The sequence below is a fragment of the Pithys albifrons genome, chromosome 1 (assembly GCF_047495875.1).
Source record: "Pithys albifrons albifrons isolate INPA30051 chromosome 1, PitAlb_v1, whole genome shotgun sequence".
Classification (NCBI taxonomy): Eukaryota; Metazoa; Chordata; class Aves; order Passeriformes; family Thamnophilidae; genus Pithys; species Pithys albifrons.
The window spans coordinates 89,590,969-89,606,061 of record NC_092458.1 but is presented as its reverse complement, the minus strand read 5'-3'; the positions used below and the strand labels follow the sequence as shown (position 1 = coordinate 89,606,061).

At 46.6% G+C, this 15,093-nt stretch overlaps 1 protein-coding gene across 2 annotated transcripts in view; it reads right to left on the bottom strand.

Moving 5' to 3' along the window:
• GSK3B (glycogen synthase kinase 3 beta) overlaps positions 1 to 14,860 on the bottom strand; it is a 166,135-nt gene extending 151,275 nt beyond the window's left edge. Inside the window, exon 1 of one of the 2 annotated variants that reach the window (XM_071560021.1) lies at positions 13,603 to 14,860. In XM_071560021.1, coding sequence (XP_071416122.1) covers positions 13,603 to 13,690 — 88 coding nt within the window. In that variant the 5' untranslated portion in view covers positions 13,691 to 14,860. The remainder of the gene's footprint in view (positions 1 to 13,602) is intronic. The other variant, XM_071560029.1, reaches the window with a different exon arrangement.
• Positions 14,861 to 15,093: the final 233 nt, after the last annotated feature.

Below are 15,093 nucleotides of genomic sequence, written 5' to 3'. Positions count from 1 at the left end.
CAATACCAAAACCAGGTGCTGCACTTTCATTTGAGCTCATCAGCATGCCAAAAAGAGAAGGCCAACTTCCTGTATTTTACCTAACACTGCTGTAAATTCATCCAGTGAAAGACTTGCTAGTTCTCCAACACCAGCTGACTCGTGGCCACCATGCAAACACCTGACTCCAGATCCTTCTCTGCAGATCTGCCTTCCCTGTTCCTCCCATCCTGTTACCTTCACAGCCAAAGCTTACTGAAGACTGAGACACAATATCCACCCCTCACAGAGTCATAGAATCGATTGGGTTGGAAAAGACCTCCGAGATCAAGTCCAGCCTTTGGTCCTACTCCAGTCCCTTTACCAGATCATGGCACTCAGTGCCACAGCCAATCTCAGTTTAAAAACCTCCAGGGATGGGGAATCCACCCCCTCTCTGGGCAGCCCATTCCAATGCCTGATTACTCTCTCTGGAAAGAATTTTCTTCTGATCTCCAACTTCAATTTGCCCTGGCAGAGCTTGAGCCTGTGCCCCCTTGTCCTATTGGTGAGTGCCTGGGAGAAGAGACCAACCCCCACCTCCTACTTTTCAATCCTGCTTAGGTATCACTGCTTTCTTTGTCAAGACCCTTTTGAACACATGCTCTTTAGCTACTGGAGCACCCCTAAGTGCAGTCTGCAAGTCTAGAAATTTCACTCAGATCAGCTGCAAAAAAACTTGTTACTGCACTAAATAAAACTCTGCATAACCCCCTTGCCCCATCCTTCTTGTCTGACCCTGACTAACTTCAAAGGACATGTATTTTATAATGGCTGCACACCCTTCTTAGAGAATTAAAACTCTTGAGTTTCTGCCAGGATACAGAAAATAGTTAACAGTGTGCAAGTGAGGACCAACAATAAAAAGATGTTTCATTTGTAAGAACAGACATATTGGGTCAGATCAAGGCATCGCACAATCCACGTTCCCGTCTTCACGAACAGCCACATGCAAACACCCAAAGGAGTAACATCCAGACAGTTAACAGGAGGTAGGGATTCAGATATACACCTTAAATGATATATACACACAGGGCATCTATTTGAAGCACATTTGGCAATTTTACCTAACATTAAATTACACAGTTCTTCAGCACAGCATCTTGTTTCCCATGTCCGACATCAGTCTGAGGGAACAAAGAGCTCTCAGCTGCATAAAGCCAAAAAAATGAAAATGATGCAGTGACACAATTACTGGAGAAAAAAATTAGCAGTATTCCATAGAAGTAGATATTTGAAGTCTTTAGTGGATGATGTTATTTTTAAACAAGCACTTTCATGCCACATCGTTGACTCCATTTACCAGCATGTTCCATGGCTGGTCTCCTTCTCAGAGGTTCATTTATGTGGTCTGCATATCCTTTCCTTCAAAGAACAGCACTGGGATGGGGCACCGTGTAAAAATCTGAAGAGCATCATATTTTTAAAAAGGGTAGTTTTGAACAACTTCTGGAGGTTTTCAGCTATTTATCCCAGTAGTACAAAGGCATATTTTTTCTTAATCCTTTGCCAAGTTGAAGGAAAATTGATTCATAACTGCACCAGCCCACTTTCCTGAATTTTAAAGAGGAAAATACACTCTTGAACTTTCAGTAGCTGCACCAACTCTCAAGCCAGACTTCCCAGCTTCCAGTGTGTCATTATTGTTCCACTCCATTTTTCATGACATTTGAAGAGTGACACATTACATAGTCTACCTCAGGACATCCAAAGAGGAACATTTTACAAAGGAGAACATTTCATATATAATTTATAAACCTGGCAGAATGCTGGAATTATTGCATCATTAGCTCTTTGTATTTTTATTTAAAAATGGGGAAAAGGTACTTTGAGGTAGCTGTATATTCAATGTTTAATGACTTACTTTCCACCTAAGCACAAAAACAAGTAATATATATGCCACAGCCAACTCTAAACACGGAATAATTCCATGCATTAGGGTTAAAAAAGTTGTTAAGAAACAACAGTGGTAAATAATCACTACCTAACTTGCTGTGTGTTTCCTAAGTATGAATGGGTTCCATATTAATTCAGAGAGAATGAGAAATCAAAGTTAAACAGCACAAGAGATGTCCAGAGACATTCAAGTGATTTCCACAAACATCTCTGCAGGAGTTCAGGAACATCTACTCTCTTTAGTGTCAGATGAAAGCCAGTGATTCCTCTGCATATGCAGACAAATTCCCTATACCTTTATTAACTAGTTTTCCTGACAAAATCCTGGACACTAACTGAATTTTTATAAACACTTGCCTTTGTTCTCTACTACACTTGGAAATAACAAGTCTTTCAAATACATTACAACCATAAAAAATTGCATCTATAAACTCAAAGCAAAACTGTAACACCCCATAGTCCTCAGTTCAACCCTTTGTTCACTTTCCTTCACAAACACCCTGCATCAGACCTACAATTTAATGGACTACTGAAATATATTTTCCATACACTTCTTCCTCATATTTCCCAGAAAAATATTCACTATACTGGCACACCGGACAGAGCTGCCACCCTTAGCAGCCTTGGGTTTGGGTTGTATTTCCCTGCTAGAATTGCTGACTCCCTTCACACAGACTTGAGGCCCAGCTGCAAAGACCAGGTGAGGCTGGCAAGGCTGGCTCACGTGTGCAGGTGAACCCACATCCCAGCAAACGCCAGGGCACCATGACTGTCGGACTTCACTGGAAGCAGAGCAGCACACAGGAATGCTGAGAGAGGTGAGAGCACCACGATACAGAACACACTGCATTGCACACTAAGTGTGAACAGCCAAAATGAGCAAGTTAAAACCTACATCTCTCACCAGTCTTCTCAAATACTCAAAAAGGAATACCAGGAGCAGCTTTGCATGTGAAGATAAACTTTCATAATTGTACATTTAGAGCAGCAGAAGCTTCAAAGCAAAGCCTTCATACATGTGAGGCCACACCTTGAGTGCTGTGTTCAGTTCTGGGCCCCTCAGATCAGGAAAGATATTGAGGGGCTGGAGCGGGTCCAGAGAAGAGCAACAAGGCTGGTGAAGGGACTGGAGCACAAGTCCTGTGGGGAGAGGCTGAGGGAGCTGGGGTTGTTTAGCCTGGAGAAGAGGAGGCTCAGAGGTGACCTCAGCACTGTCTAGAACTACCTGAAGGGAAGTTCTAGCCAGGTGGGGGTTGGTCTCTTCTCCCAGGCACTCAGCAATAGGACAAGGGGGCATGGGCTCAAGCTCTGCCAGGGGAAATTGAAGTTGGAGATCAGAAAAAATTCTTTGCAGAGAGAGTAATACCTATATGCAGATACCAAGTGTTCTAAACTAACCCTAGAAGAAATTTATGGTTTATAATTATGCCACCAGGTAAGAGTAAAATTAGGCTTTCACCAGATATTTTGACTGCAGTCACTGTCATTGTCTCAATGAGTATTTCTGAAGTATCATAATTATTAAAAGTTATGGATACAGCATAAATATTTCTGCACTAATTCATTTTAGAGTTGGGCCACTATAATAAAAATTTACAGTCAATCATGAATTGCTCAAATATTACCATTGAAAAAATAATCCAATGTATTATAAAAAAATACAATGCACAGGCTATTTGCACAGAGCCAAGGCATTGACACTAAACAGAAAATGTTGCTTGTTGCCTAATCAATATCTGTACCTGTCTCCAAAATCCCACAGGCATTTCAAACAGGCCACCCAGGAAAAGACCCACCATTCTCTTGGTGTTTGAGATCCCAGCAATGCCCCTGTCAGCTTCCATGGACACTGAAACCCAGCAACTCTAATTGAAGAGAAGTTCCAGTCCATTCAAGTTGAGTTTATCCTCAAACAGAAGAGATCTGTAGATTTGGTAGCATTCATCACACTAAGCCTCCTGCATTTCTAAGAGGCTCCAACTGAATGACATTCAGAGAATTTGCTAGTGAACTTTATTACTCAGACATGTAAAGAGTCCACCAAAACATACTCAATTGCCATCCCCATGTCACCTCCATACTAAGAACCTACACACAGTCCCAAACCAACTCATCCTGGCACACGGGTGAAGGAAGAGGAAGCTCCAAGTGGAGCTCAATCTAAAAACCCCAGTACTTTCCCTTTTGGGAGCTGCAATTAAAGCTCTCCCTGCCCTCTCACTGATCAGTATCATCTGAAGTTTGGGTCCACAATTTCGGGAATAGTAACGTTCACTCACTTGGCACAAACCTCATGATTTTGTCCATAGTACATTCAGTACCTGATCCACCAGAAAACAAACTCAATCAAACAGAAAAACAACCCAGCTTTTCATGGGCCTTTAAAGCATTTCCCCAAGACTCAAATCAACCCTGCAATCCATTCTGGCTACCAAAGTGTGTGATTCAAAATTAACGATTGTGGTAAACCTATTCCCAAACCTGTAAAACTGAAATTTCATTAGTAAGGTTTCTCTGAGGAACACACAGAAAAAGTCAACTTGGAACTACTGTGCTGCATGACACTGTACATACCTGTGGTTCCCAGGGCAGTACACACAGCCATGAGTAAGACTGAAAGATTAGAAGTGAAACGGTCAACAGATACGATCTTCTCAAGGACAACACTATTTTCCGCTTCTTTAGGTTTCTATTGAGCAATTGTATATCTAAAGAAAAAACATTCCAGAAGCCTTACATCTACTCACCTGCAAAGAGGATGCCTTGCCAGAAAGCTTTCATTCCCTAAGCAAGGCACAAAACATTCTTTCTGCTGCTGATACTGAACGCCACAAATGTAGGGAAATTCATTACCAGCTACAGGCTTCATTCATGAGGATAAATATGTGCAACAAATGATTCATGTTTACTTGGCCAACAACCAAATATTCTGTTTATTTAGGCTGATGCATTTGTGTCCCCTTCCTCTCTCCAGAAAACCCACTCATACAGGTCAATTCATTGTGCTACTTTTTTTACATAGATACTCAAACTAAGCAGATGAGATGGGGTACAAATAGCATTGTATGTTCCACGTAAGTGTTTACAGCAGGGTGTGAATCAAGAAAACAGATTGGCACCATCAACTGTGACTAAAGAGTTTTCCTCTTTCCACACTGCAAGAAAAACCAAATTCTTCTTTATAGCAACAGTCACAGTTTATCTTTCTGCAAAACATATTCTTGGCCTGTCTGAGAATTAAACAATTGCCTGCATTCCTGGCAAAAGATATTACTTTGAACTACAGGGCCTGTAGCCGACAAGAATTACATTCCTACTAAAAAAGTCAAGAGAGATGATGTGGCTGTAAGACGTCTGCCTTGGTTGGAAAAATTCAGCTGCTACTTCCCTTTTGGTTACAACTTCAGAGCCAACACCCAACTTTTCTCCCTTTAAGTGCTCTGACCCAAGAGACTGGCAATTTTTGCTGCTACACTCACAGAATCATAGAATCAATTGGGTTGGAAAAGACCTCAGAGATCATCAAGTCCAACCTTTGGTCCAACTCCAGTCCCTTTACCAGATCATGGCACTCAGTGACACGGCCAATCTCGGTTTAAAAACCTCCAGGGATGGGGAATCCACCCCCTCTCTGGGCAGCCCATTCCAATGCCTGATTACTCTCTCTGCAAAGAAATTTTTTCTGATCTCCAACTTAAATTTCCCCTGGCAGAGCTTGAGCCCATCGTGCCCCCTTGTCCTATTGCTGAGTGCCTGGGAGAAGAGACCAACCCCCACCTGGCTAGAACTTCCCTTCAGGTAATTCTAGACAGTGATGAGGTCACCTCTGAGCCTCCTCTTGTCCAGGCTAAACAACCCCAGCTCCCTCAGCCTCTCCCCACAGGACTTGTGCTCCAGTCCCTTCACCAGCCTTGTTGCTCTTCTCTGAACCACTCAAACACCTCCTCTCATGCACACACAGCAGCACAGTGCAAGGGGCAATGCTGGTGAGTACCATATACCCTCCACAGCATTACTTGTGCAGGGGCATTAATCACAAACACCTTCCCTTTTCCTTTTGATCACAGTAAGAGACCTCCTGATCTGCCGATCATCCACTCTCAGGCACTTGGACTACCAACACATTTCTTCAAATCTGCCCAACTGTCTGAAGAGACACGTCAAACAATTTAACTAAAAGCACTAGACATGCCTGAGATATATCACCTTTAAGAGACACTTTACAGACACAAAAATACTTTCAAAATGGCTACATTGGTCATTATACCCTACAAAGCAAGAGACACTCAGCCCTATTCAGACCTATTACAAAGCTATAAAGCTTTGTTTTTTCTCAGCTCCAAGTTCTTACTCACATGCAAGCTAAAGCAAATTTCCTGCAGCCCCACAGCATTACTCCTTCAAGTAAACCGACTCCATATTACCCACACAGAAACCATCAAGAAATTAATCCACATGGCAACTCACTTTCATCCAGTCCCCTTCCTAATCAAGTGTCTGTGCAGGAAGCACTGAAGCACAGTGAACAGCCCCCTCCTCAGCTGATGAGGCTAAGCCAGAAAATGCCGGGTCTGCTGCTGTGGAGAAGCAACAATGTTCCTGGCAAGGACTGGAGCCATCCCTTCGGAAGGAGCTGTCGCTGTATGGCTTTTGTTTAAAAAAACAAACAAACCAGCCCTTGGTCCTTGACATTGACAAACTCTCTTACCACTTTCCTTTCTTCCATTATAAGACAGACCAGGTGAGAACACAAACTGCCTTAAACGCTTAGATCTACTTCCTGTCTGAAAGAGATAAAAGCACAGAGTGAACTGCTTTGCTTTATTTCCTTCACTGAACAACAGACAAGTTATCTGTGGCAAGAGCACCTAATGAAAAGATTCTTTGATAGCACTGATCATACAAGAAAAATCACTGTCCACTCTTTTAGAGGCGCAGCAGTACAACTTCTGGGCATCCACATTTTTGATAATTCTCAGGGATACAGCAGTGCTTTCAGTAAGGTCTCCAACATGGATTTCTCCTGAAACACTGTCATCTCACCTCTACTACTGCCCTGACAAAACATCACACAGCAGCACTGTCAGAAGACACAGCACCGAGTCAAGCATGCACCCTTCTCATGGACTGCACCTAAACAGCTGACTCTCCCTCTATGGCACAGTAAGCTCAGTACCTATGAGGGCAGGAGGGATTCTGAAGATTTGGTGAAAGCAAACAGTTGTTATCTAAATTGAGTTTGCCACGCTTCAGTTAGAGATGCATTGTGGGCTTCTGTTTAATGAGATCATAGAATCACAGAATCGACTGGGTTGGAAAAAGACCTCCAAGATCATCAAGTCCAACCTTTGGTCCAACTCCAGTCCCTTTACCAGATCATGGCACTCAGTGACATGTCCAATCTCAGTTTAAAAACCTCCAGGGATGGGGAATCCACCCCCTCTCTGGGCAGCCCATTCCAATGCCTGATTACTCTCTCTGCAGAGAATTTTCCTCTGATCTCCAACTTCAATTTCCCCTGGCAGAGCTTGAGCCCGTGCCCCCTTGTCCTATTGCTGAGTGCCTGGGAGATGCAGCAGCACTGACCAGTAACAGTGATCTGAGCATGACTATGATGCTGTAGCCATTTCTCACAGACCTGAATGTTGCTACCATGTCTTGTACCTTTCTCACCTCAAGACCAGAATGCTACAATGTACTCAGACAGTTACACTTTAAGGCAATCAAAAAATGTGGCACAGACCATTAAGCCTCCAAACTGACAACTCCCCCAGTGGCAGGAGGCAGCACTTGGGCAAAAATCTCCATCAGATGAGAAGTGAGAAGGGGGATCCTGGTTTCACATCTGAAGGGAGGGGTCTGACCTGTACAGCAATCTATGGGTTTGAGCCTTTGTGGCTGATGGGGTATCTTTTCTTGTAAACACTGTAATTAGCATTTATTTCCAACATACATAAATAAAAGAGCACCTATTTGAGCAGCTTACTAAAAGAAGTTCTGAAAAGCCAAATTTTTGGATTTCACATGAACGTGGGTCAAAGGAAAAAGTGGAGAGCTGTTTTGTGAGGCATTCAAACTCAATAATCTCCTTTCCATAGCTTCCTGGCTTTGAAAGTTTTGTTTGTCTTCCAAGGCTGCACCGGGCTGATGCTCATTAAATTCAGAAAGCAGCCAAGTACCTCCACCAGCCGCGCAGCTTCGGCAGGAGACAGCCACTTTAGCACTTCCCACACTAGTTATGGGTGACTAAAAGTCCTCAGAGTAAAGTTAAATTTTTTTAACAAAATCAAAAGGGAGGCAACTCCAGAAAAATGTTCAAGTCTTAAGTCTTCTACAGAAATTTCTGGAAACTCAAAGGTAACAGAATTTTCGATTTAAAATGGGACTCAAAGTCATTTAAAATAAAAATACTCCAACGGCTTGAACCAAGAGGCTCCAAGTGTTCTCCAATCACCTTGCACATTATTAGCAAATGTGTTCAAATAACTAAGGGGTTTAGCATTAATTCATTTCAGAAAATGTAGAGCTGGTCACAGCACAAAGCTTTAACTGCAGGCTTTTGGCAGACACAGATACCCTCCAGGCTTTCAGAATCTTCACATCACCCATCCACCCACTTTAACAGAGAGAACGGGGTGAGGGAACAGCCAATATCCCAGAGATTTCTATCCTTAGGAAGAGCAGTGCTGAATAAACTGGACACCAATATTGGAAAAATTCTTTATATTCTATCCAAAATAGCCCTTAAAGACAGAATATGTGAAAATTAGAGAACTCTTTTGGGGAAATCCTTCAGTCTGTGGGGTGGTCTTCAGCAATATATGCCCAAGAACTGCTGCTTTCCTCACCTCCCCACCACTGCTTTGTGATGCCTACAAGGCCCTGCCCAAATTAACAGGCACAGTGATACAACTTCCAGAGCCAGGGTGCAACAGGCAAGGAACATACTCCATAGGCCATATGGGTTTCCACAGCTGTGTAAACATGGGAACAAGACAGTTACAGTGTTGCTGAGAAATACAACAGGTGAATCAAGGGCTAATACAATAGGGGATCACCTCCAAGAAGCAGTGTAGGGAAGAGGAAATGTGCAAAACAGAGGTGGAATGAGAAGAAAAAGGTTCAGGATAATTCCCAGTATATCTTACAAGGAAAAAACAACAACAAAAAAAAACCAAAATCAAGTACAAAATACAAAAACAAGACATGAAGGACACAGCAGAATAATTAGTGAAACTATCATTTGATGGGTTCCATAGGGAGGCCTCACTTTTCTATTTATTTTTCTGCTCAACTACCTAATGGCAGGAATAAAGAGAAAACAGTTTGGCAGCATTAGAATTAAGTACAGCAGACAGCTGACTCCTTTTCAGACTGCAAGGCATGACTTGGGCAACTACAGCCTGAGACACTTTTCACTCCAGCACACGTGCTCATGAGCTGACCCCACTAGTGCAATTTTTTCCAGTCTAGGCATGAGGAAATCTGCTCTTCCAGCAGCAGCCAGAAAGCTGGACAGGGCTGGGATCGGCGAGGGCCAGACACACAACGCTCAGCAGGCTCCTGGAAGGGAGGGATCTTCCTCTCTCCAGCAAGGAAAGCAGGATGGGCGGCTTTCAGTTTCAGAAACCAATTAGGCAGAAACTGCTATCAAAGCAATAGAGAGGGCCCTACCCTAACTGGGTTGAGAAACACCAGGTGGTTTTATCTCAATCGTTTTGCCAGTTTCAACAACCCCACTCATTCCTTCTCACTGAGGGTGCCCAGGGTGCTCTTTTCTAAGGCTCTTCCCACACATCCACCTGGACACCACACAGCGTTACATTAAACTGTCACCCTGACACCACAGGCTACCTAAAAAGCAGCCACTTTGATGTACTGGCTTGTGGAATAGCGACCAAGAGAGCAACAAACTCACAGACTTTATTCCTCCATGGACCACTTTTAAACAGCCTTCACACTCCAATGCCAGCAGCAGTACCAAGTGCAAAGAGCACACAGCAATGCAGGTTTACCAAGCTATTGTGCTTCCAGATTTTACAGTACAAGCCCCCAGTGAATCTAAGAAGAAAAGAAAAACTTCAACAAAGCCCAAGTTTGGCACCACTGCAACATTCTTCTACACAGTCCAAAATGAATTATTACAAGATTGTCCTTTAGATTTTGCAACCAAAAGTATGTGTTCAACATCAGAATTAGCTAAAGCAAATAAAACTGCCTTCCTCACCCTCCAAGTTGACAAATTCTGCACAACCAATTACAGAGCCATGACAATCACACATGGAGCAAAAAACTCTCATGGCAAGTGTTAGCCAAGACATTATTTACCGCAGACCATCAAGACAATTTGCTACAGTTACAGTAAGTACTGCTGTCTACAACGACTTGGTGTTACTTGAAACACTTATTTTCCAGAAGCTCAGGGAAGGGGGGAAAAATCAATTCTACAGTCATTAGATAAAAATTCTTAAACTGCAAACTTTGAGAGTTCTATTTTTATACAGATATTTTTGGTCATGTGTTGCATGACTACCCCCTATATTTCATGATTATTTTTGTCCCATTTGAGAAACAAGGTACATCTGGAAGCAATGCAAGAACAACTAGGTGAAGAACAAAAGAAAGCTTCACGCTCATATCTCTTCCCACGAGCAGGTTGATAGTATCAGCAAGTGGAAAACTGCAAGTTTAGCTCCCTCCTTTTGAGGGACAGGCTCAACACCAGGAGCACACACACTTGCTTTTTGTTCCAGTAAAACCTACAAACCCAGCAATACAGACTAGCACAAAGAATACCCTATTTGAGAACTACTTCAATGTAGAAATCCATGAGGTGGATTCTCTATAAATAGAGAAATAAAAATAGTCAGATTTCAGAAGGTGGATGTATGGCTCAAAAGAGATGCATGAAGGCCACAGGGTTCCTGCTGTTGCAGAGATGTTAAAATCTTTGTGGCATCTCTTACAGAGCAGTGAGAGCAGCGTGCATGAGAAGGCATCTCTCCCAAAGCCAAAGGAGAAGCAGCACTTGGTAATCTCCCATCCTTCTCTTCGAGGCTCAGGCTTTCCTACTAACTTCTGAGAATGAAGTCTCACCAAATAAATACAATAAATTACACAGTAAAGAGATGAAAAATCCTTGCTCACCCTTTCTTCCCCATATACCTTGGGGAGAAGGGCAATCACACTACTGTTCTAGTACTGCTCCTCCCATGTAACACAAGAACAGAGAACCCTCCTCCAGTATTTTATCAATCCCTTTCTCATCCCTTGGATCCATCCTTCCTAGGTAACTGTTGCAGAGCTCAGCCAGGACAAGCAATAGCTGCAGAGATATCAGATCAAGAGTGACTTCATCATTTGATTTCACCACTTCTGCAGGCTTTTAAATAAAAGCAAAAAAGCTGATATCAAACAAGTCAGGTTTTACTCCCTGATCACTTGGAAAAGCACCAAGACAGAGGTACTAAAGATGTCCAAGACACTCAGAAGATATCAATCCATCAACTTTCACCCATCTCACAAGGACTCTTTTGTCCCAGCTTTAACTCAAACAGGCTCAGAATGTAACTATCAGTCTATATACAGCAAAACAAAAGAGCCAACCAAACTCTGTTCACTACACAAGCACTCAATATCTGGCAACAGATATCTTGCCACATTATGCTACCAAAATCTTACAAAGACTCATGCTAGCCAGAATAATGCCACCCTTTTAGACACCCCGGAATTTTTCTCACTTAAAACGCAAAAAAAAAGTTAACTTCCCAGGCTATCTTACATGGATGGATTAACCGAAAATAGAAACTGCATTTCCCACCGAGTCCTTGAGTGTGGTTCTCTTGCTTTGTTCTGACATTTTTTTCCAGACAGCAGAAGGACCAGGAGCACATGACTAGAGTGACTGGGGGGGTTATCACAAGTGCATGCGCTTTATGCTACGGCCTTTGTTTCTCCCTCGGTGTTACACACTCGGGATTGAATCCTATTTGCAAACTTGTTAGTCTGCATCAGTTAGCACCCTCTTCACAGGCAAGCATCTGGCTAGTCTTTGACCTCAAATAAACGGGAAAGGAGCATCAGCGACCTTTCAAGAATCAAACCGTAGCGCCTGAATGAGACAAATTTAGCTGCTGAGCATGACAGGTTGATGTCTCGCCTGGTTTAGACAGCCAACTGCAGAAATACTGATCAACAAGACCTGCTTTCCATTCACAGGAACACAAAGTAAACCAATAAATTAAAATGGAGTCACCCATGGCTTTTCCTCATACCAATCAATAATCCTTAATAAATGTTAACGCTGGACCTGATCAAACATATGTTCTCGTGCTGCCAATATGGGTTAAGTGCACTCATAGTTTTTTCTGAAGTACTGCTGGCCCCCTGATCATGCAGACACAAGGTGGACTGCAGCCCCTGAGCCAAATGTTCTCTTCGAGGCTTCAACCGCAGCGGAAGACATTTCAGTGCAGAAAAACATCAAGATTTCTGATCTGTCTAAAGCTCACAATCTCACAGCCCTTTGGCATGAAATGCATAACCTGATGTGATAGATGCAGGCGTGCACCCACAGAGCCGTGTCAGGTGTGGCTGTACACGAGTATCACACAGATCAATCGAAGGGTAATGAATATCGAGCATTCCCGGTCCCATAAATATGTCACCCTGCATTTCCATAAGAAAAAGGAAAGTATGTCTGAGAACTACACTGCTAATATGAATCTGGAAGAGCAATTCAGTTGTTAATGCGAACATATTCAAATCCGGAGTTAAGAAATTACCTATGATAAGCACATAGCCGATCTTTGGCGGCTCAGAACGGGGCCTTTTTGTGTCCACAATGTACGTTTGTTCAGCATTAATACATATTTTTAATTCACATACACCAGCTAACCCCACCAGCTAAAACAGGCAGGATGGACACACGTTAAGCACAATTTCTGACATGCCTGGGCAGAATAAAGCATAGGCCTCATTATTAAAAATATACCTCCGATCATAAAATTGGAAAAGGAACGCCGAGCTTGACATGTGAGCCAACAGAGTAATTATTTCAAAATACCATATTTCCTTATCCCTTCTATTGAGCATTTTACCCGAGCATGGAGGATATTAGAGACACCTTTTGTAAGCTCCCCTCCCCCTCCTTTTTTTTTTTTTTTCAAATGGGTTGGACTAAAAGGTGCTCACACCCGATCTACGGGTGCATGGAAAAACCTTTCATGCTCTCTCCCCTTCAGAGCCAGGAGAGATTGGGAAAAAGAAAAAAAAAAGCACATAATGAACGTGAATGTCACGGTCATACCTGTGTGCCCGCAATTCGTTTCCTCCTTTCTAGGGGGAAGGAGGGCGGGGGGGGGAAGATAAAAGAGAAATACAGGCTACGGAGCTCCCGATCCGTTTCACAAAGGGGGTAAAAAAATGGCTTTTTAAGGAGGCCGAGGCCGCCGGCAGCGGGCAGGAGGCAGGGGCGAGGACAAACGCGCCGGGATTTTCCGAGGAGCAGCAGGCCCCGAGCGGAGCGTGCGCCTATTCAAGGTTACCGGGGGGGGAAGGGGAGAGAAAGGCGCTGCCGAGGCCGGGCCGGGGCCGGGCTCGCTGCGCCGCTCCCCGCCCGGCCGAGGGGCGGGGGGAGCCCCCCGGCGCCCACCCCCGCCACCCGAGGAGGGCAGGATGGATACTCACGGCTGACTTTCATGCTGCCGAAGGCCGAGGGCTGCTGCACCGGCTTGCAGCTCTCCGCGAAGGAGGTGGTCCTGGGCCGCCCGGACATGGTCTCCGCCGCTCTGCCCCGACGGCGATCACCTCTCTCCTCTTCCTGCCTTTGCCGTCCGCCTCGCCCCGGCGGGCCCGCCTGCGCTGCCTGGCTCGCTCAGCTGCAGGAGACGGGCGGGACGCGCCACATGAACCGCCGGGACCCCCCCCTTCCCCCCCGGGGAAGCCCCCTCCCCTCTCGGTCTCTGTCGCCCGGCGGCGGCGGCTGCTGCTGCTTGTCGTGCTGCCTCCTCCTGCTCCTCCTCGCGCCGCCCGCTGCTCACACGACCATCCTTCCCGGCCGCGCGGTGGGTCCGAGAGCCGCCTGCCCCCGGCGCCGCTGCCGAGCGAGGGGGGTTCGCTGGGCCTCGCTGCCCCCACCCCGGGCGCCAGTCACATGGGGCGGAGGCTCGCGGCCCGGCTCCTCCGATCCCGCCGCCGCGTCCCTCTTATTTTATTTTCTTTAGCGCTCTCTCTTTTTTTCCTTTCTTCTTTTTCTTCTTCCTCTTCCTTCCCCCCTCCCCGCTCCTCTCCTTCCCCCTCGCCTGTGAGGGAGGCGGCAGGCAACGGGACTATTTTTTCCCCGGCGGAAGGATCCCGAGGGTAACCCGCCGAACGGAGGCGATGCGGCTCGTGGCTCGCAATAGGAGCGGGCGGTGGCGGCGGGATCCGCGGCGCGCGGAGGGGGTGAGGCGGCCGGGCGGCCTCGCTGCTGCTGCTGCTGCTGCTGCTCAGTGCGGCGCTGAGGCGGCTCTGGCGGCGGCTCCGCTGCTCATTGCGCCCGCACGGGCAGCTGGCGGCGGCTCAGCCTGGGCACGCTGCACTGCGGGCGGCGACCGGCGGCGGCGACACAGGCCATGACGGTGGCGGATGCTCTGCTCCTCCTGCAGCCCGGCTGCAGAGCGCTGGCGGCGGCGGTGGCTGCGGACGCTGCTTCGCAAGGCGCCCGACGGACGTAGGACTCGCCCGCCCGGCTGCAGCCTCCCGCCGGGCCCCCCTCCCCGCTGCTGCCGATCAGTCCCTTTGTCCCCGCTGCTGCTCCGCTGCGTGCCGGGCTCCCGCCGCTGCGCTCTGTGCGTGCGCCAAAGCCGCGCAGCCGCCCGTGCCCGCCGCCGCCCCACGCTGCGGAGGGGCCGTAAGCGCCGTCCGTGAATAGGCGGCCGAGCAGCGCGGCGCGCCCGCGGCCGAGGCCTCACGGAAACGCCCGAGCGCGCTCGGGGCCAATCGCGGGGCTGGGACGGGGCGCCCGTAACGGGCCGGAACCAATCACGGCGCCGCCGCCGGCGCGGCCGATGCTGCCCGAAGGACGGCGGTCAGCCAATGGGAGCGCGGCGCCGCCGCCCTAGCAGCGCGCAGGGCGGCCAATGGGAGGGCGGGCTCCCTTCCGGCTATCGCCGGGCCAACCCGAGCGGGGCGCGGCGG